Source organism: Brassica napus, chromosome A3, assembly GCF_020379485.1.
Source record: "Brassica napus cultivar Da-Ae chromosome A3, Da-Ae, whole genome shotgun sequence".
Taxonomy (NCBI): Eukaryota; Viridiplantae; Streptophyta; class Magnoliopsida; order Brassicales; family Brassicaceae; genus Brassica; species Brassica napus.
The window spans coordinates 17,881,935-17,899,700 of NC_063436.1; the positions used below are offsets into that span (position 1 = coordinate 17,881,935).

General features: G+C 36.8%; 5 protein-coding genes across 6 annotated transcripts; 3 read left to right on the forward strand and 2 right to left on the reverse strand.

Moving 5' to 3' along the window:
* The first annotated feature begins 281 nt into the window (after positions 1-281).
* LOC106439406 (expansin-A12) lies at positions 282-4,711 on the forward strand. Its single transcript, XM_048776462.1, has 4 exons — positions 282-764; positions 1,232-3,438; positions 3,531-3,840; positions 4,138-4,711. Exons 2-4 carry the CDS (start codon positions 3,306-3,308, stop codon positions 4,448-4,450), a joined length of 756 nt encoding a protein of 251 aa, XP_048632419.1. The 5' UTR covers positions 282-764; positions 1,232-3,305; the 3' UTR covers positions 4,451-4,711.
* Positions 4,712-6,144: 1,433 nt separating this feature from the next.
* Positions 6,145-9,220, reverse strand: LOC106439409. The gene is made up of 5 exons (XM_013880851.3): positions 8,847-9,220; positions 7,863-8,726; positions 7,512-7,784; positions 7,201-7,440; positions 6,145-7,096 (listed from the first exon to the last, which is right to left on the reverse strand). Exons 2-5 carry the CDS (start codon positions 8,721-8,723, stop codon positions 6,977-6,979), a joined length of 1,494 nt encoding a protein of 497 aa, XP_013736305.1. The 5' UTR covers positions 8,724-8,726; positions 8,847-9,220; the 3' UTR covers positions 6,145-6,976.
* Positions 9,221-9,634: 414 nt separating this feature from the next.
* LOC106439411 (choline transporter protein 1) lies at positions 9,635-13,164 on the forward strand. Its single transcript, XM_013880852.3, has 9 exons — positions 9,635-9,911; positions 9,992-10,350; positions 10,420-10,565; positions 10,629-10,812; positions 10,891-10,964; positions 11,045-11,158; positions 11,840-12,469; positions 12,552-12,779; positions 12,863-13,164. Exons 1-9 carry the CDS (start codon positions 9,730-9,732, stop codon positions 13,049-13,051), a joined length of 2,106 nt encoding a protein of 701 aa, XP_013736306.2. The 5' UTR covers positions 9,635-9,729; the 3' UTR covers positions 13,052-13,164.
* A 37-nt stretch (positions 13,165-13,201) lies between these two features.
* LOC106439412 lies at positions 13,202-14,150 on the forward strand. 2 transcript variants are annotated; one of them, XM_013880853.3, is made up of 3 exons: positions 13,202-13,420; positions 13,683-13,792; positions 13,870-14,150. In XM_013880853.3, the coding sequence occupies exons 2-3, from the start codon at positions 13,714-13,716 to the stop codon at positions 13,983-13,985; spliced, it is 195 nt and encodes a 64-aa protein (XP_013736307.1). In that variant the 5' UTR covers positions 13,202-13,420; positions 13,683-13,713; the 3' UTR covers positions 13,986-14,150. The 2 variants fall into 2 exon arrangements, with proteins under 2 accessions (XP_013736307.1, XP_013736308.1); XM_013880854.3 differs by having other exon boundaries at positions 13,285-13,420; positions 13,691-13,792.
* Positions 14,151-14,579: 429 nt separating this feature from the next.
* LOC106439413 (ribosome biogenesis protein BRX1 homolog 1) lies at positions 14,580-16,362 on the reverse strand. Its single transcript, XM_013880855.2, has 7 exons — positions 15,974-16,362; positions 15,659-15,737; positions 15,444-15,568; positions 15,261-15,362; positions 15,115-15,183; positions 14,933-15,031; positions 14,580-14,838 (listed from the first exon to the last, which is right to left on the reverse strand). The coding sequence occupies exons 1-7, from the start codon at positions 16,310-16,312 to the stop codon at positions 14,701-14,703; spliced, it is 951 nt and encodes a 316-aa protein (XP_013736309.1). The 5' UTR covers positions 16,313-16,362; the 3' UTR covers positions 14,580-14,700.
* Positions 16,363-17,766: the final 1,404 nt, after the last annotated feature.

Sequence of the window (17,766 nt, forward strand, 5' to 3'; positions counted from 1 at the left end):
ATTCCGACGAACTACACAAGTTCGTCGGAATGTCGTTGGTATATTCCGACGAATTACCGAGGACATGTGTTTCTAAAAAATTTTAAACATAAAAATCTATAAATTTAGATGCCAAAACTATGAAAATAACACATAATAAGTGTTTAGTATAGTATTAGATCACAACCGTTCAAATATAACAACTCATTAAAATATTATGTATGCATATCATTGTTTTCATAACATCTCATCTTAACACTCATATACTTATACAATCATATTCATCTAATCTTACACTACAAAAAATGTTGTTGTGTAAAATCGTGTTATAAAAACATTTTTATTGTTAAATCTTTATGCAAATACTATATATATTATCAAAGATTTGGATTTTGCATTTACAAACTTGTAATCAACCCCTAAACACTAAGTCGTCGGAATTCGGTCAGAAAAAGTCGTCAGTATTCCGTCGGAATCTACTGACGGACACCAATTCCGTCGGAATTTCAATTTACCCGGGAAAACCAAACCGCGTGAAAATTTTCGCGAACCGCCAATTGGTATATATTTAATTATCCCGACGGAATACTGACGAACCTGTGTCCGTCGGAAACATTAAATATAATTACCCTTCTTCTTCCTTCTTCGTTATTTCCGCCTCCGCCTCTCTCTCAATCCTCTCCGCGATTTCTCTCCCTTTCACGGCGATTCCGACCATTCTCGAGCTCCTATCACCGGCGAATCCTCTTCTCACCCTCATATCTCTTCCCCAAACCCCAAATCATGTAAGAATCATCCCAACCTTGTTTTATCTCATTTTTTTAGGGTTTTGGAAGTTAGATCTCGGATTTTAGGTTGTTTGATTGAAAATTTTAGGATTGAATGGATAGTTTAGGATATATAAGTTAGGATTGTTGTTTGGATTGTTGTTTTAGTTTTTCTTGGAATTATTTTGTGTGTTTGTTAAAATTCAAAACGTTTTACTATTTTTAAAACGTTTTTTTATTTTTAAAAACGTTTTTCAAGTTTCCAGTAATAAACTATGTATAATAAAATGTTTTTTAAAAATTTTAAAAATATTTAACAACATTTTTCTATATTTATAAAATTTTTTATAATTTTGTATACATATATATATAAATCATGTATAATAAAAAAATTTAAAATTTTTATAATTTTTTATAAGTTTCCTGTAATAAACTATGTATAATAAAAGGTTTAATAGTTTTTTTTAAAACGTTTTTTCCCGCAGCCCGTCTTCGACGTAGTTTGGTGAGCAGTTCCCGTGCATCGGGATCGTCTCATGAACAAAACTCGGTTCCCGCATATATTCCCGCTCCAGAAGAAGTTCAGCGCCGAGATAATGCAGAAGCTAGATCGTTTGATGTCTTCGAGTTCTTAGTTTTTTCTGCTTTTTAAAACTTTCTGAATGTTTTTTTTCTATTTCGGTTTGTATGAATTTTTAACTTTCTGAATGTTTTTTTTTCTATTTCGGTTTGTATGAATTTAAATTCTATAATATTATTAGTTTTAAATTTCAGATTTTATTTATTTATTAATTAATTTTTAATATAAAAAATATATAAAAATGCAAAATTAATTCGTATTTAAAATTGATATATTCCGACGAATTGAGGGCGTCGGAATATACCGACGAACGAAGTCGTCGGAAAATACCGACGGAGAAGGTTCCTCGGAAAATTCCGACGAACCGTAGTCCGTCGGTATTTTCCGAGGACTCGGTTCGTCGGTATAGTCCGAGGAACGTGCTCCTTCGGTATATAGTTTTTCCGATGAACTCTGGTCTCGTGTGTCCGCATCGGAATATCGTCGGAAGTTCGTCAGAATGACGTTTCTCGGTATTCGTCAGAAAGTCGTCGGAAGGTCTGACGAAATTCCGACGAATCTTTTTTTTCCGACGAAATTATACCGACGGATTGGTTCGTCAGAAATTCGTCAGGATCGGTCTATTCCGACGAATTTTTGACGATTTCGGCCATCAGAATCCCCCTGTTTTCTTGTAGTGAATAGTTTATCTGTTGTAATTATTGTTATGTTTGGTGGGTTCACTTTGTATTGTTTGATAAATAAAATATATATAAAACTTCACCGACGCCATAAATGGAGAGGGTGAGAAGCACAACTCCATGTGGAACCACATGTTATTGTTCTTCCTAAGCTTCTAACTCACCGTACAACCTATACATACATAAATGTCTTTGGTATGTAGGCTTCCGTACTCTTTGATTCTGTGTACTGCATAGGACATGACGTAATGCCACGCGGGTCTATCCGTCTATGGACCATATTATATGTGTGTTTCATTTCTACTTTAGTTTTTTTTTTAAAGTGTATACTATGTGCCTTGATATATACTAATTAAACAGTAATGAGAAAACGCGTTGTTTTATGATTAATTTCAATTGGATACCCACATCTAATCAGTAGACTAAAACAGGTCATTCAAAAAGAGTTTTGTCGTGAACTCGCATAAAATGTATCTGTAGACTAAATCGTAGGAGAATGTAATTTGAAATGTAGCAGCTAGATCTCAAACTCTTATAGAAAATAGCAATGAGTAATGAACATATGGACATGAAGCCTTAACTAAATATTCAGCTATATATCAGAAACTTTTAATGTCAACTGTCCCAATCTTTTTCACTTTATATATTTGAAATATTCGAACCAAATGGTAGTTGCTGTCAGATACCAAGGCATTAATTACCTAACATAGTATATAGTCTATGTTTAGCAGCACTATTTACTATATTAGAGTATAGACAATAGTGCTAATTACTAAACATAGGTATCTTGTAGTATTCAAATATTGATATTTAGATACTTATTATGGGTAATTCTCCACGAAAGCTAAATTGTTGTTACATACTGGAGCTACGAACACATATTACTGGTGTTTTTCCTCTTTTTTTGGGGTAATGTTATCTAAACAACTTCCACCAAATTAATAAGGAAAACTAACTACTCCATATGACATCAATTTTTCCGATACTTCTAACGAGAAATATTATATATTCTCCTGCGTTTAGACTTATATTCACTCATTAGAGAATTTTCAAGAGTAATTAAAAAATAAGGTTCTAACTAAGAAAGATAACAAACACATGCATGAGATTTTGAGAGACTATGGTGCATGCAAGTGAAATAAGTCGTAATAATCACCGACAAAACGCGTTATTTCTTATACTCATCATTATAAAACGAGTCCAAAAGGCATCATTCTCCATCAATCAATCACTTCTAAACTAAAACATTTTCTTTCAATCTCTCTTTGTCACAATCAAGAAAAATATAAAAATATTGATATGGAAATGAAGGGGAAATACTTGGTAACGATTATTCTACTGGTTAGTACGTTAAGCGTGGGGATGTGTTCTAATCGTTGGATTAGGGCTCATGCAACGTTTTATGGTGTTAATGATAGCCCTGCTTCACTTGGTAAAAAGTCCATTTTACTGATGCTTAATTTTGTTTTGTATTACAAACTTTTTTTTTCTAAGCAACTTATATGTCGATGAATATGTTCATAGGCGGAGCTTGTGGGTATGACAATCCATACCACGCCGGATTCGGAGCCCATACGGCGGCGCTAAGCGGTACACTATTCAAAAGCGGCGAGTCATGCGGTGGGTGTTACCAAGTGAGGTGCGACTATCGTGCGGATCCTAAGTGGTGTCTCCGAGGAGCCGCCGTTACGGTGACGGCTACAAACTTTTGTCCGTCGAACAATAACGGAGGTTGGTGCAATCTTCCTCGCCACCATTTTGACATGTCCATGCCCGCTTTCTTCCGCATCGCCCGTCGCGGCAACGAAGGCATCGTCCCCGTCTTCTACCGCCGGTAACATAATATGTTCTATATGTTCCAAAAAAACATATTATATTCCATTTTTCATTGAATTTTGTTAAATGATGTTCGATAAACTATAGAGTTGTTTATATCTAATTAATTATCTACATAATACTCATATATTTTTAAAATATCGCAAACACAAATAAACTAAATATCCCCTAGCTAACCCATCTCATTAAAAAAAAAATTGTATAGAAAAAAAACATGTGTAAGTAATTCAGTCACATACAAATATAGCATCATTCAAATCCTCTTACTAAATTTGTAGTGTGTCATATTATGTAGGGTGGGATGCAGAAGAAGAGGAGGTGTAAGGTTCACGATGAGAGGTCAAGGTAATTTCAATATGGTAATACTCTCAAACGTTGGCGGCAGCGGCGCGGTGAAAGCCGTTGCGGTGAGAGGCTCAAGGGGAAAGACTTGGCGTCAGATGACTCGTAACTGGGGTGCCAACTGGCAAAGCTCCGGCGATCTTCGGGGACAGAGGCTCTCCTTTAGAGTTACTCTCCTTGACCGCAAAATGATGACGTTTTTAAATGTTGTTCCTTCTTCTTGGTGGTTCGGTCAAACCTTCTCTTCTCGAGGCCAGTTTCACTGAGTACAACTCTTGATACAATTACGAAGTCTTGCTTGCTCTTCCATCTTTGTGGGGCTAATTTTCAACTCTTTGCTTATTTATGAACTTTGTCCTTTGTTTTTTTGGGGGGCAATGTTCCTTTGATTTTATTTATTTACTAATAAAAATTCCATATTTAATTATTTTTATTCAAGTGGTTTCTCATTTATGTATGAGCATTACTGGATGGTCTATGAGAATTCTGATGAATCTTTATTAATGGAAATAAACTTTTTAATTTTATTTTTTGTCACAGCATTTCTAATTAGTTTCCAATATTATTACAGAAGTCAACTATTTACAATTAGATAGCTTAACCAAAACAATTGAGAAGAGCAGGTAAATATAATATGATCAAGAAATCCACATGTTATTTATTGTCACTTGTCAGTACAGTCTACCGTAACTGGAAACAACTCTTTTGCTATAAAAAGATAGATAGATAAAAATATCATACATAGATGAATAAATATACAATAAGTATTTTGGAAAAAGCAAGGAGCCCATGCTTTTCAGTTTTCTGATACCTTTTTGTTATATTCTCGAAGAGTTGGATTTTCAAATACAGAATTATACCCCAGAATTAATAATGGTGATTGTTGTTATACTTAAAAGTCAGTAAAACCAGCCTTTTTATTTTCCTCCTCCTCTGCAAGTTTTCTAAGAGATTGATTACAAATTAATTAAAAAACTACAAAACTTTCTCATAATTTTGAATGTGTAACCCACATCCACTTATAATTCTATTATCATCAGATTAACATAAGCTAAAATAATCTATTAATTAAATAAAACCAAATTTCTATAAGTTATACACATAACTTTATTTTGCTCTCAATGAATTTCTATAAGTTTTGTTTTAAATCTAGGGAAAAAAACTAGTTTAACCCTTATTTATCAATTAATGACTAGTTTAACTCTAATTTTATTTTAATTACTAATTTGTTTTTCATACCTAATTTACCCCTATTTCCTTTGTTAACAAAATAAGTAATTACGAAAATGCCATTACTGAATTTTCGAAATATTTGCGATTTTGCCATCCACAGACTTATTTTGTCTACGTTTTATGTAGCCACAGATTTAAATATTTTTTTTATTTCAGCCACAGATTTATTTAAAATATATAGACTTAATAATATTTTTACAGACTTGTTATTACAAATCTGACACGTTTGGTCACAAATTTATTAAATATTGACAGATTTACTTTATTTGGCCACAAATTTACTTAATTTGAACAGATTTACGTAAGATTTGATAGATTTATTTTTTCTATAGCCATAGATTTACTTGTCTTTGACAGATTTAATTTCGATTTGATTGATTTATTATTCTTTAGCCACAAATTTACTTAATTTTGACAGACTTAGTTAAGATTTAATAGATTTATTTATGCTTTGACCACAGATTTATTAGAATTTGACAGATTTAGTTAAAATTTGATAGATTTATTTATTACTTGACCACAGATTTGTTACAGTTTGACAGATTTGTTTAAACTTAAGCCACAGATATATTTATGACTTGGCCACAGATTTTTTTTAATTCCCCTTAACCGAGTTATTGCAAACCAGATTAAACCATTTAATTCTGAAATTATTTCATATACCAGTAATTTAACTTGATTTAAACCAAAACGTTTCAAACCAACCATAATTTGAATCAAAAGCATGTAAACCAAATTTTATTTAATTAAACCAAACCCAAATTAATTTAAACCAAACAAAGAGAAAAGCCCTAATTTAAGAATCACTCTTTTACACGTGATTACCTTGGTCAACGTTAATGGCGTTTTCAGATTGACGTTTCTTTTCTTCCTTCTTCTTCTTCTCTCATGGCACAAATAAAAATTGTTTGTGGTCATTGGATATTTGGTAAAAACAAATGGTTATTTGGTGTTGACAAAGGAATGAGGAGTAAAGCTATAGCCATAGAAGACAAAACAAGTTATGATGATTTTGTTCATATGGTGATCAAAGAGTATAAGGTTAATGAGCAGATTTATGAGGTGGAATTGAGCTACATGTTTCCGAAGAAGGTTTTGTTGACGTTACCCCAAAACACACCACCTATAGATATTAAAAATCAGAGGCAATTCACTGGATTTTTGGAACAGCTGAAAATGGAGGCAATGCAAGTATGTCTCGAACTTAAGGAACGAGTTTTGGAAAAAGACGAGGACAAAAGTGATGATGAAGACGAAGGCTCCATATTTGATTATTGTGATGATTTAGATGGCGCATCTTCAGGTGACGAAGACTTTGCATTGAATGGGATTCATGCTGAAGAAGAAGAAAAAGAAAAAGAAGAAGAAGAAGAAGAAGATGAAGAAGAAGAAGAAGAAGAGGAAAAGAAGAATAAAATTTCAACCAGTATGAAAAGTGGTTCCATGTCTGGGAGTGTTCCGGTAAAACGGGGTAATGTTCATGTTAAGCTAGAATTAGATGCACTTAATATAGCTGTTGGACAACGATATGACACGAAAGATGCATTGGAGACTAGTCTTCACATTTTCTTGCCAAGTCCCATATCTTCACATTTTGGGATTGCCTTCCTCACTTTCTTGACAACACGTTGAGCAGGTAAACCATCCTGCGATGTGGAATTGATCTCCACCAACCAAGACTTCAAAAGACAAAAATATCATCGCATTACATATAATTTTTTAAGCAAATATAGTCATAATCCTAATAGGAAAGAAACATATAAGAGTAAGATAATAATCATACCATTTCTCTGCTATTTACTTCAGCATGTTCATTAACATTGGAATTTGCATCTTCTTTTCTGTCATCAGCTACGTCTTTTTCTTTCAGCTTTTGAAGTTCCTTCTCCATTGTTGCCAACTTCTTATTCATAGGAGCAAGAAGAACACCAATCTTTGTTTCGATTGATGTATCTATATTATCAAGTTTTCCTATCAATGTCTTCATCAAGGTAGAAAGCTGGTTCATTTGAGTTTCTTCCTTCTACAATAAAAAAATTTATAATAAAGCATATTACATTTTAGTTAAAACAAATAAGTAGAAGTATAACTCACATTTGACACATCACAGTCTTCCTCAACTCCAACAGTTTTTGTATCATTAGCCTTCTTCTTTTTTGAACTCTGAACATCAGTCTCGGGAACAGATGTAGGACGCTTCTTCCTTGTAGTAGCTGGAGGTTCTTCATTGACATCCCAAAAGCCACGATCTACACAATTGTGACTGATATCATGAACCAAGTTTGTTACATCATCATCATCCACGTCATCATCCCACTGAGGTGTAAGCTCTCCATCTGTTTGTGTGATAAAATTCCTAACACGCGCCTATAAAATGATTTGTGTTTCATTATACTTGACTATAAACAAGATATTGGGAAAAACTTAAATGTTAAGAAAGTAAACCTTATCTTCATGACGTTCTTTCTCCTGCCTAAAAAAGTCCTCAAATTTAAATCGCCTACGGGATCCACTCCATGAAAGAAGAGGCAATTCTGCACCACTGATTTTATTCCCGTAAAGCTCTCCTAAGCCCATAACTGACTCATATGCCCAAATCTGTAATATGAAAATGAACCCTCCCATTGTATAAGATTCCTTCGCGCTGTAATCGGCACACTTAACAGAGTATATCAAACTCTGACACGCTACCCGACCCCATGGGTATCTCTGGAAAGCTTCATAATCAAGGACTCTCTTGGCATACTCCAACGGAATATGACGTGAGGGAGCAATCCCATAGACAGCAAGATGAAGAACACATAACAAACCCACCATTGTCCTATTCTTGAGACTCCAATTTTTGCATCTTTCTAATACCAACTGAAGCTGGACAAAGTTAGGACCAACAACCGGAGAAACCCCCATTTCTTTCCAGAATTCTGTATGATCAACATCACAAATGTCGTCTTTTAGAAACGGTTCGCAGTTCATCCTAGTGATCGCACCAAATTCAATCAAAGAGAGACGAATGGGCTGCCAATCAATCAATGACCATATCTCATAATTCTTCTTAACTCGAATCTGATGAGTTAATAGGTGATGGACAACCTTAGCACACCATGTGAATTTGAGCTCATAAAACCTAGAAAATACACCAATTGCAGACTTCTTTACCGCATCCCATCCATCAAGTCCCACACCTTCTTCTACCATTTGAAAATTTGACAAATAACTATAATAGCTCATACTCCTCTGCTGGCTAGGAGCTTTGCCCTTTTTGTAGAGCAGTCGTGGATAGTTGCGTTTACTGCTAGAAGAATCCATAACCTGAAATGAAAAAAAAACGTTAGCATGAATATAGAACAATGATAAATAAATAAAAAATACCATATCTCAGTCAAACAGATTAGTAAAGAAGCAGAGAAATCAAAGAACCACATAACTTACCCGGAAATTAATTAAAGATGTTAGATACTTTGGAGTTTTGGCAGAGAAGATGACAGAGGTTGGTGAAGCAGCGTGGGTTCTCGTCGCCGGAGAGTTTGACTGGGGGAGAAAACAAGGCAGCAAAGTGACGCTCGGCGGATGAAAGGTTTCAAGGCTCGCCGGAGAAACCGAATCTCTTCTCACCGGTAATATCGATGCTGATTGGGGGGAAAAGGTTTAACCTCCGATGAAATTGAATCTGATTGTCTACACGGAAACCCTAGATTTTTTTTTTCTGGAAAACTTTTTGATCTTCTACTTGGTTGTTCTTCGACAAAGAAGAATACGATGCAATAGGGATTAATTGTTTCTTTTTTTTGTTTTAAAATTTATTAATGAAATATATTAAAAATGGCAATATTGTAATAAAGAAGAACAATTAAGGTTATTTGGTCGTTAGCCACCTTAACACACATGTGACGATGATGTAGAGTTAGATTAGTAATTAACAAAAAAAGTAGAGTTATTCTGAGTAATTTTCTCTTAAATCTATACACAAAAAGCAGAAGAACAAAGAATTTAAAATGGGTAACACATTAAGGAAGGAATTAAAAATGGTAAAAAACACTCGAAGCCCATGAGAACCAGAGATGGATTCTTTTCAGTTTTCATGTTCCACGGATGATATATAATTGAACAGTACCATTAAATTTCATCTTTTACCAAAAAGAAATCACTTTAAATAACGAAAAGACATTAATACCCTTCAAATGCTTTCACACTCTTCTTGAACAAAACACAGAGAAAAGAGAGAGAAGACACTCTTTTAGTCTTTAGCAAAAGGCTCCTCCTCTGTGTTGTTCTTGAGGGTTTTCAGACAGTGAAAGAGAGAAAAAAAAAAAGGATGAGAGGACCTCTGGGAGCTGTGATTGGAAGATACACCTCAAGCGACGGGAGTGACAAAGATGGGATCATCAAACACAACAGAAAGTGCAGAGACATTACCTTTCTCGTCATCTTCATTGCCTTTTGGGTCTCAATGATTGTCAACTCCAGCTTCGGCTTCAACCAAGGAAACCCATTAAGGTAAAAGCTAAGCTTAAGCCAAAGTTTGTGTCTTTAGTACACTATTTGTGGACTAAAGTATTGATTTTTATCATCCACAGACTCACATATGGATTGGACTACGAAGGGAATGTGTGTGGCAGCAGCCACCGTCACCGTGACCTTACTCAGCTCGAGCTTAGATACTGGCTAAACCCCAACCAAGTCTACGAAAGCGGTTTGAAAGATGGAGAGACCACATTGGCTAACGCTAGGACCATCTGTCTCTTGGACTGCCCTGAGCCTTCGGATGATACTCTCAGCTGGGTCTGTGACTATCCAGACGGCGAGATTCGTCTCAAGATGGATGATTGGATCGACAGGAACTATGATTACTTTGAGTTTCTTACTCCGGAGATGAGGAACTCTTCTCTTCAGCTTCAGGGTCCTTGTTACCCTTTAATCTTCCCTAGTGTCAATGGTAAAGAGAGTCTTTTTGTTTTGTTTCTCTAATTACTTTTTTTTTTGTAGTGAATGTTTTTGCTTTTAGTTTATTGGAGCTGCCAGTTTATAGCACGTGCTTCGAACTCATCACTGCGGCATTGGGAGCAGATGGGTGGGGTGAGTATTCAGGAGGATATGATCATTGACAAATCTATCAGAAGATCAGTGAACTCTCGTGCCTCGGTTCTTAAGGTTAGAGAATGATCATCTTTGTCTACTTTGAAGAATGTTCTAAAGTGGTTGTTTAATTTGCAGCGTTATGTGGCTGATGTTGGCAAGTCATGGCCGGTTCTGATTGTATGTGGAGGCCTTGTCCCTTTGTTTCTATCCATTGTGTGGCTTCTCCTTATACGTCATTTTGTTGCTGCCATGCCTTGGATAACTGTTGTCCTTTTCAATTTGCTTTTGATATCTGTGACCATCTTCTACTACTTGAAAGGTTGGTTTTAAAAGAATGTCATGTCTCTGCGTTTTAAGTTATTTGGATTTTCCACTTTGTCTTTTTTTTTTTTTGTAGCTGGATGGATTGGGGATGATGCTGTAACACCTATTATCGGTGAGCATGATCCATACATTCATGTGTATGGTCGAGTAAGTTCAACCATCATCCGCTTGTCAAGTACATTAAATTATGAGACCGTTTTAGTCTCAATGCGTATGCTTGTTCACAGGAGCTGACTCATGTCCGTATAGTCGCCCTCCTGATGACTTTCATCTCAGCTGTTGCTATCCTCACTTCTATAGCCATCATTCGCCGCATCCTTATGGCCACATCAGTCCTCAAGGTGAGTAGTAGTTTGGTTACTAGTTTGGTTTTGTTATGAACGAACGAGAATCAACCTGTAGAAAGCAAAGAAACTTAAGAGCAAAACGAATTGAGGCAAATACCTGTTTATAATTTTTATATTGATTATGTGAATAATAAATTTACAATCTTTCACCCGTATTTATAGCAGCTTCGGAACCAAATTTCTTTTCCTTTTTGGAAAACATCTTTTAATTTTACTAATCCTAAAAGGATACGGCCGGCTAGGCCTGCGGGTTCGGTTTCTTCGGTTAATGCGGTCTGTTAGTTCGGAATCCGAAATCTCATCAAAGTGAACCAAAAAATTCGGTTTCGGTTTTTGGTTAGTTCGGTTTCAAAAAATTTTACCAAAGGTTTGGTTTTGTGGTCAGTTCGGTTGAATTTTCGGTATAAATTGAATAACAATCGAAAAATTATTTTGGTTTGGTTAGTTCGGTTATTTCGATTTGGATTTTGGTTAGTTTGGTTTGGAATTTCGGTTAAGATTGGTTCTGTGTGGATTCTTTTTAGATAACCGATTACCAAACCGAAAACCAAAATGTTTTTTAGTTGTCGAACTTTCTGACCTATTAACCAATACTGGTGCACAAAGATTTAAGACCCTTTCAGAATTGACAGGCTTTTACTAGAAATGTCATTTAGTTGTGTGATATTCTTCCAGGTAGCTGCTAAAGTAATAGGAGAAGTGCAAGCTCTGATCATATTCCCAGCCATACCATACGCAATGCTCGCCATATTCTACATGTTCTGGCTATCAGCAGCTCTCCATCTATTCAGCTCTGGTCAAGTTGTTCAGAACAACTGCAACAACACCAACTGCTGCGCGTACGATCTCGTCTTAAAGAAAGTAAACTGTGAGCGTTGCTGTGGTTACAGCATACGTTACACTCCTCACATCACCATTGCTATATTCTTCCATCTACTTGGTTGCTACTGGGCCACACAGTTCTTCATTGCATCCTCAGCCACAGTGATCGCTGGCTCTGTTGGTTCTTATTATTGGGCTCGAGGGGAAGAAGAAGAAGCGTCACAGGAGATACCTTTTCTTCCTGTTTTCGCCTCGATGAAGCGGCTTGCACGTTATAACTTAGGATCAGTGGCTCTTGGTTCGCTCGTTGTCTCTTTTGTGGAGTCTTTTAGGTTTATTCTCGAAGCTATTCGTCGTAGGACGAAAGTGAGTGGGACAAGACCTGATCACTGGCTTGGGAGAATGGGTTATTACACTTCACGTGGCTGTCTTAAAAGCGTTGAGTGGACTATCAAATCAGCTAACCGCAATGCTTACATAATGGTAAGTTGGTAAGAGAAAGTCTCTTACCTTTTTTAAAACAAAAACAAAGCTCAGTTTTTGATGAAGTGTTGTTTTGTTACAGATTGCTATAACGGGGAAAAGCTTCTGCAAATCATCAGCAATTGCTACAGAGCTGATTAGAAACAACATAATGAGGATAGGGAAGGTGAATGTGATAGGAGATGTGATATTGTTTCTAGGGAAGCTTTGTGTGAGTCTCTTCAGTGCTCTCTTTGGGTTTCTGATGTTGGATTCACACAAGTACCGGTCTTCTCACAACAAAGTCTCCTCCCCTCTCCTACCAGTTTTGGTAATAACATTTTTTTTTATCTCTAAGACTCTTAAGTGGATAGGTTTTTGTGTGACACTCTCTCTTTGTCTCTTTATGCACAGGCGTGCTGGGCTTTGGGGTATGTTGTGGCTACACTTTTCTTTGCGGTGGTTGAGATGTCAATAGACACAATCATACTCTCGTTTTGTCAAGACTCGGAAGAGAATGAAGGGAATGCTCAGCATGCACCGTCTCTTCTGCTTGAAACTTTAGATAGCAATCATGAGGAGGAAGAGGTCACTGATAGATAGATTCCATACTGTATAAGTTTTGTTTCTTCTTTATATGGTTTCAAGAAGTGGAATCTTTTTTTCTGTCAAAACATTATTAGATAAGTATTTTGTAATGTCAAATGGTTTGATGATTCTTTGTGAGATGGTAGAATTAGAAAAAAGAAAAAGAAAAAGGAACAAAATGTGATTTGTCTAAAGTTTGAGGATACATATCATAATATGTATGCAGTCCTTTATATTTTATTTATTGTGGATTAATCCTACATAGTTTTACTCTTATCAAATTAGCCCCTTTTGTTTCATTTTCCGTCGTCGTTTCTTCTTCTTCCTCCCACCGTCAATCATTGTCTTCTCCGTTCTCACTCTTTCGGTCGCCGACGTATTCTGGTAAGCTCTCTTACTCTACTACTATTCTCATCCATTTCGTTTATCTAAACAGTTCTTCGATCTACGTTTCGAGCACTCCCACGGCTTTGATTCATTCCTCTTGTTGCTTCGTTAACGACAAGGGTAGCTAGATAGATAGGATATGGTTGTTATCCGATCCCAAAGAAGAAGCCTTTAGGACTCTAGTGTACTCGTCAACGCAGATGCAACCTGAAAAATTGTTACTTTTGATGTTTTTGAGTCATAAAGTTTGCGTTTTTAGTGGTAAAGCTACAAGCTTTGACGGGGAAGTAATGATGGGATCGAGAGGAGTGATCAGCGATAAGTGGTCAATGAGGATTCTATGGGGATGTGCACTCGGGAGTGCGATCGGTGATGATCTTATCTCCACCCACTTTCGTATGTTTTTGTTTACACCATTGTTAGCTAATCATATATGATTGTATTAGGTTTGTACATGGTTGCTGTAGAGAGACAAACTCAGAACAGGGCACGTGCTTTGGCTGAAGGTATGAGAGCTGCTGAGTCACAAGGTGGTGGTGGTGATGGTGATGGTAGTGTCTGAATCTACCCAACGTGCCATCAGTTTGAGTTTTTTGTTTCTTTTAGATGTATGGTGGTAACATTCTGTTTGTTCCAAAGGATGCAGTTTCTTGTTGGCAAATAAGGTTTTGAATACTTGAAGTTGCTGAATATACAGTTTGTTGTTATCAAAAAGCCTCTTACTCTCTCTGTCATGCTATGTTTATGGTACTATCAGCGAGGTAATTTGCGTTTACGGATGCTCTTCAATGTAAAAGTCTCACATCCTATTAGAGCGTGATCATAAACTGCAGTCCATGTGGAGTGAGCCATTAGAACCTGATTCTTAAGAAAAGCCTGATCGCATAGAATAGCCTGATTATAAACTGCAGATCATGGCTAGTCAAGTAGAAGATCCTGACCTCACAGTTAAGCCTATGGGGTATGGTGTAGGTAGGGGATATAGAGGTGGCAATTGGAGAAGGATATCATATGTTGTTGGTTTAATAAAAGCTTCACGGTAAGTTGATTAATCCAACATTACAAAAATAAAAGCTTTAAATTAGTGAAATTTGCTTCAGGACATGGTATTCATTAGCTGCAGACAAGATGTGTGAAGAAGCATGCAACTCGTTAATTTGCAAGAAAACAAAATTCTCTTAAATTTGATTGATACGAGAAGAACAGAGTCTAATATAAAAAAACGTTGATAATTTATGAATTTGGAAGTTTACAACAACAAAAACTAGCTCCAACATTCATTCATCATCCTTCCACATGTCAGCAAACTCATCAGGCTCCAATGGGTTCGAGATCTCATGCATCTTCTTCCTCGTTTTTGCTTTGATCTTCTTAGCAAACTTCCCAGCTTTATTTCTTTTCTCCAACGCTCGGATCTTAAGGAACAAAATCGAAAACAAACATATGATTTACACGTGCATCAGCAGCAAACGTGTTCTCAATCAAGCTGAACAGAGAACTAGTCAGTACCTGGTTTGGAGAGACGTAGAATGGGTTCTCATAAAGTGTTGGACCTCCAAAGCTGCCTCCAAATATCTTAATCGGATTTAAACAAAACCTTGGACCAACCTATTAATCAAATTTTTACTTCAATCAACACTAACTAATCAGAACTAAGCAAATTATTGTTACTAATGGTTATATAGCCAGACCTCTACAAGTGTCATTTTATCCAGACCACCTCTTGCAACCTTGTCTGCCTCGTTATGAGGTACCGATATCTGCAAACAGACATTAACTAAGTTAAACCAAACTGAAGTAATGTGTAATCCCAAAGATACTAAAAGTTCAACCAAACCTGGTAATTACGGAACCATATATGGTCGTCAACAATGGAGAAAGCAAACACGTGGTCATGGTAAGGTTTAGACTTTCTATGTTCCTTGGGGATTCCAAACACCTGCAAGGAGAATACTAATCAGCATGAGGTATAAAACAAAACTAACCAGAGGCAATAACATAAGGGGTGTTGGATAATGACCTGTGTTAACATCTCTTTCAAAAGCTTCCAATGTACATCTTTATCGAAATTGGATGAGAATGTCAAGAGTGGGCGTGACCCTTTCAGATGGTTTCCAGTTAGTTTCAGCTCCTCCATTGTGTGCACTAAACACCATACAGAAAAATTAAAGAACCATATAAGCTAAACAATGATAAGCTCCACCATAGAACAACACTAGGGAGTAGAGAAAGTACCAGCATTAACCAAGAACTTAACAGAGGGTCCACTAGGAGACTTAACCATCCACATGTAAAGATCTTTATGCTTCCTACACTGAACACAACAACAACAACAACAAACAAACCTCAGTTTATTGAAAGAAAACAAAGATGTTGACTTTACAGTTTACTAAGAGCAGAGGGGCAAAGGAAACCACTTTGAACCAGACAAAGATGGAACCTTTACCTCAAAAAACAAGCAAGAACAAAAACCCTTTAACTCCACAATCTCCTTAAGAGCAGAGAGACAAAGGAAACCACTTTGAACAAGAGAAAAGATTGAATCTTTACCTCGAAGAACAAGCAAGAAGAAGACCCTTTAAGCTCAACAAGCTCATTAAGAGTGGCGCCTTTACTGCTCTTAGCTTCGACCTTACTATCTTTCTTACAGTGAGGTAGAAGCGACACAATGTTCAGCATCAGATGCCGATACCTGAAACTGATACGACGGGAGCAAGTGACGAGAACCTTCTCTTTGTTCCTGAACTCAGGCGCTGGTTTAGGTTCCTCTGCATCTTGGGTTTTATCTTTCCAGCCCAGTAGAGTTCTTTTAGGTCTCTCCGGAGCAGAGTCGTCTTTCTTCGGTGGTGCCGCCGATTCAGTCTCGCTGTGCTTTCTCTTCTTCCCCATTGCGAGACGACGACGACGATGAAAGATTCAAAATATCTTTTAGGGTTTTAGTACCGAAGAAGAGACAACTTGTTTCACGAGCGAACGACAACGTTTCGTAATTTAAAATACGGGCCGAGCTTTTAATGGGCTTTTAATGGGCTATCTACAGAAAGAAGAGATGCAAAGGACATTTCGGTCGTTGTTTATTCACCAACCATTATTAAAGCAGCTTTATCGCAGGCGCTTAGGAGGGTTGTTAGAGGTAATTTTCATTAAAAAAAATATAAAAAAATAAGAAAACAGAAAATACGACGCTTAATTAAGCCCGCGAAGCGCCGTGTTTTAGTGTGCACGTGTCAAGATATGAGAGGTGAGAGCTTCTGTTACGCGTGAAACGCGATCAATCTTGGTTTTGTCTCTCTCTTTCGAATCCTCTCTCCCGACGAAAGGCGAATTGAAATCGTCTCCGTGGCTCTGTTATCGTCGGCGACATCTTCCTCGGTGGCTCCGTGCCTGCGACCTCGATGGTGGTTCTCCTCGACGGTGACGGTCCTCTCGCTTGGTGGTTCTCCACAATTCAAAAGGTAAGCGGTTCATGTGTTATTCGATTTTGCATGTGTTTAGATTATGAATCTTATTGTTCTGATCGGTTGTTTTTTGTTTGTTATTTATTGGTTAGGTGTATCGGTGGCGACAGATATCTCTCTCGGCGGAGACGAAGCCTTCCCTCTTTCTCGTCGATTCGGTGTATCGGTGGCGACGGAGCTCTCCTCGACAGCGACGGAGCTATCTCTCGGTGGAGTCGAAGCTCTCTCTCGGCGAAGGTAAAGCTTATGTTTCAACTTGAGATGGATTGATCAAATATGATTTGTTTGCAATTTTGTTTCAATTAAGATGGATGGATGAAAATAGATTTGTTTGTAAGTTTATTTCAACTTGGAATTGTTTGAACTAAGATGGAATGATCTCATTTGATGTTCTGTGTTTGATTAAATCGTTTTTGATATGTTCTGACTTTGTGTTTGTTTGCTTGTTTCAGTCCTTGAAATCGTTTTAGATATGTTCTGACTTTGTGTCTGTTTGTTTTGTGTGTTTGTGTTGTAACATGCGTGGATCGAGGGTACAAGACGAAGGAAGCTGAAAATGGAGGAGTACAAGACGAAGGAAGCTCAAAACAGGTAAATGTCTTCTTCTTTTAATTGATTGAAAGCTTTATGGTTGATAGTTAATGTTTTTCTTAGTGAACTAGATTATGGTTGTGTGATGAATGTGTGCTGAAGTGTAATTAATGTCCTGGTTAGAGGTAAAATATGGTTGTGTGATAAGTAGTAGGGGTGGGCACTTCGGTTATTTTATCGGTTCGGTTCGAGTTCGGTTCGGTTTGGTTGGTTCGGTTCTAGAATTTTTCCAGCTGAAGTAAACTATAGTTAGTTTGGTTTGGATCGATTTCGGTTCGGTTATGTTCGGTTCGG

Coding starts and splice junctions, on each gene's coding strand:
- LOC106439406 (XM_048776462.1), top strand. CDS start 3,306: ATGGAAATGAAGGGGAAATACTTGGTAACGATTATTCTACTGGTTAGT. Junction 3,439..3,530: donor TGATAGCCCTGCTTCACTTG/GTAAAAAGTCCA, acceptor ATATGTTCATAG/GCGGAGCTTGTGGGTATGAC. Junction 3,841..4,137: donor GTCCCCGTCTTCTACCGCCG/GTAACATAATAT, acceptor CATATTATGTAG/GGTGGGATGCAGAAGAAGAG.
- LOC106439409 (XM_013880851.3), bottom strand. CDS start 8,723: ATGGATTCTTCTAGCAGTAAACGCAACTATCCACGACTGCTCTACAAA. Junction 7,785..7,862: donor AAGAACGTCATGAAGATAAG/GTTTACTTTCTT, acceptor ATCATTTTATAG/GCGCGTGTTAGGAATTTTAT. Junction 7,441..7,511: donor AAGACTGTGATGTGTCAAAT/GTGAGTTATACT, acceptor TTTTTATTGTAG/AAGGAAGAAACTCAAATGAA.
- LOC106439411 (XM_013880852.3), top strand. CDS start 9,730: ATGAGAGGACCTCTGGGAGCTGTGATTGGAAGATACACCTCAAGCGAC. Junction 9,912..9,991: donor AACCAAGGAAACCCATTAAG/GTAAAAGCTAAG, acceptor TATCATCCACAG/ACTCACATATGGATTGGACT. Junction 11,159..11,839: donor TGGCCACATCAGTCCTCAAG/GTGAGTAGTAGT, acceptor ATATTCTTCCAG/GTAGCTGCTAAAGTAATAGG.
- LOC106439412 (XM_013880853.3), top strand. CDS start 13,714: ATGATGGGATCGAGAGGAGTGATCAGCGATAAGTGGTCAATGAGGATT. Junction 13,793..13,869: donor TGCACTCGGGAGTGCGATCG/GTGATGATCTTA, acceptor TGATTGTATTAG/GTTTGTACATGGTTGCTGTA.
- LOC106439413 (XM_013880855.2), bottom strand. CDS start 16,312: ATGGGGAAGAAGAGAAAGCACAGCGAGACTGAATCGGCGGCACCACCG. Junction 15,738..15,973: donor CTTCTTGCTTGTTCTTCGAG/GTAAAGATTCAA, acceptor TGTTGTGTTCAG/TGTAGGAAGCATAAAGATCT. Junction 15,569..15,658: donor TAAGTTCTTGGTTAATGCTG/GTACTTTCTCTA, acceptor TATGGTGTTTAG/TGCACACAATGGAGGAGCTG.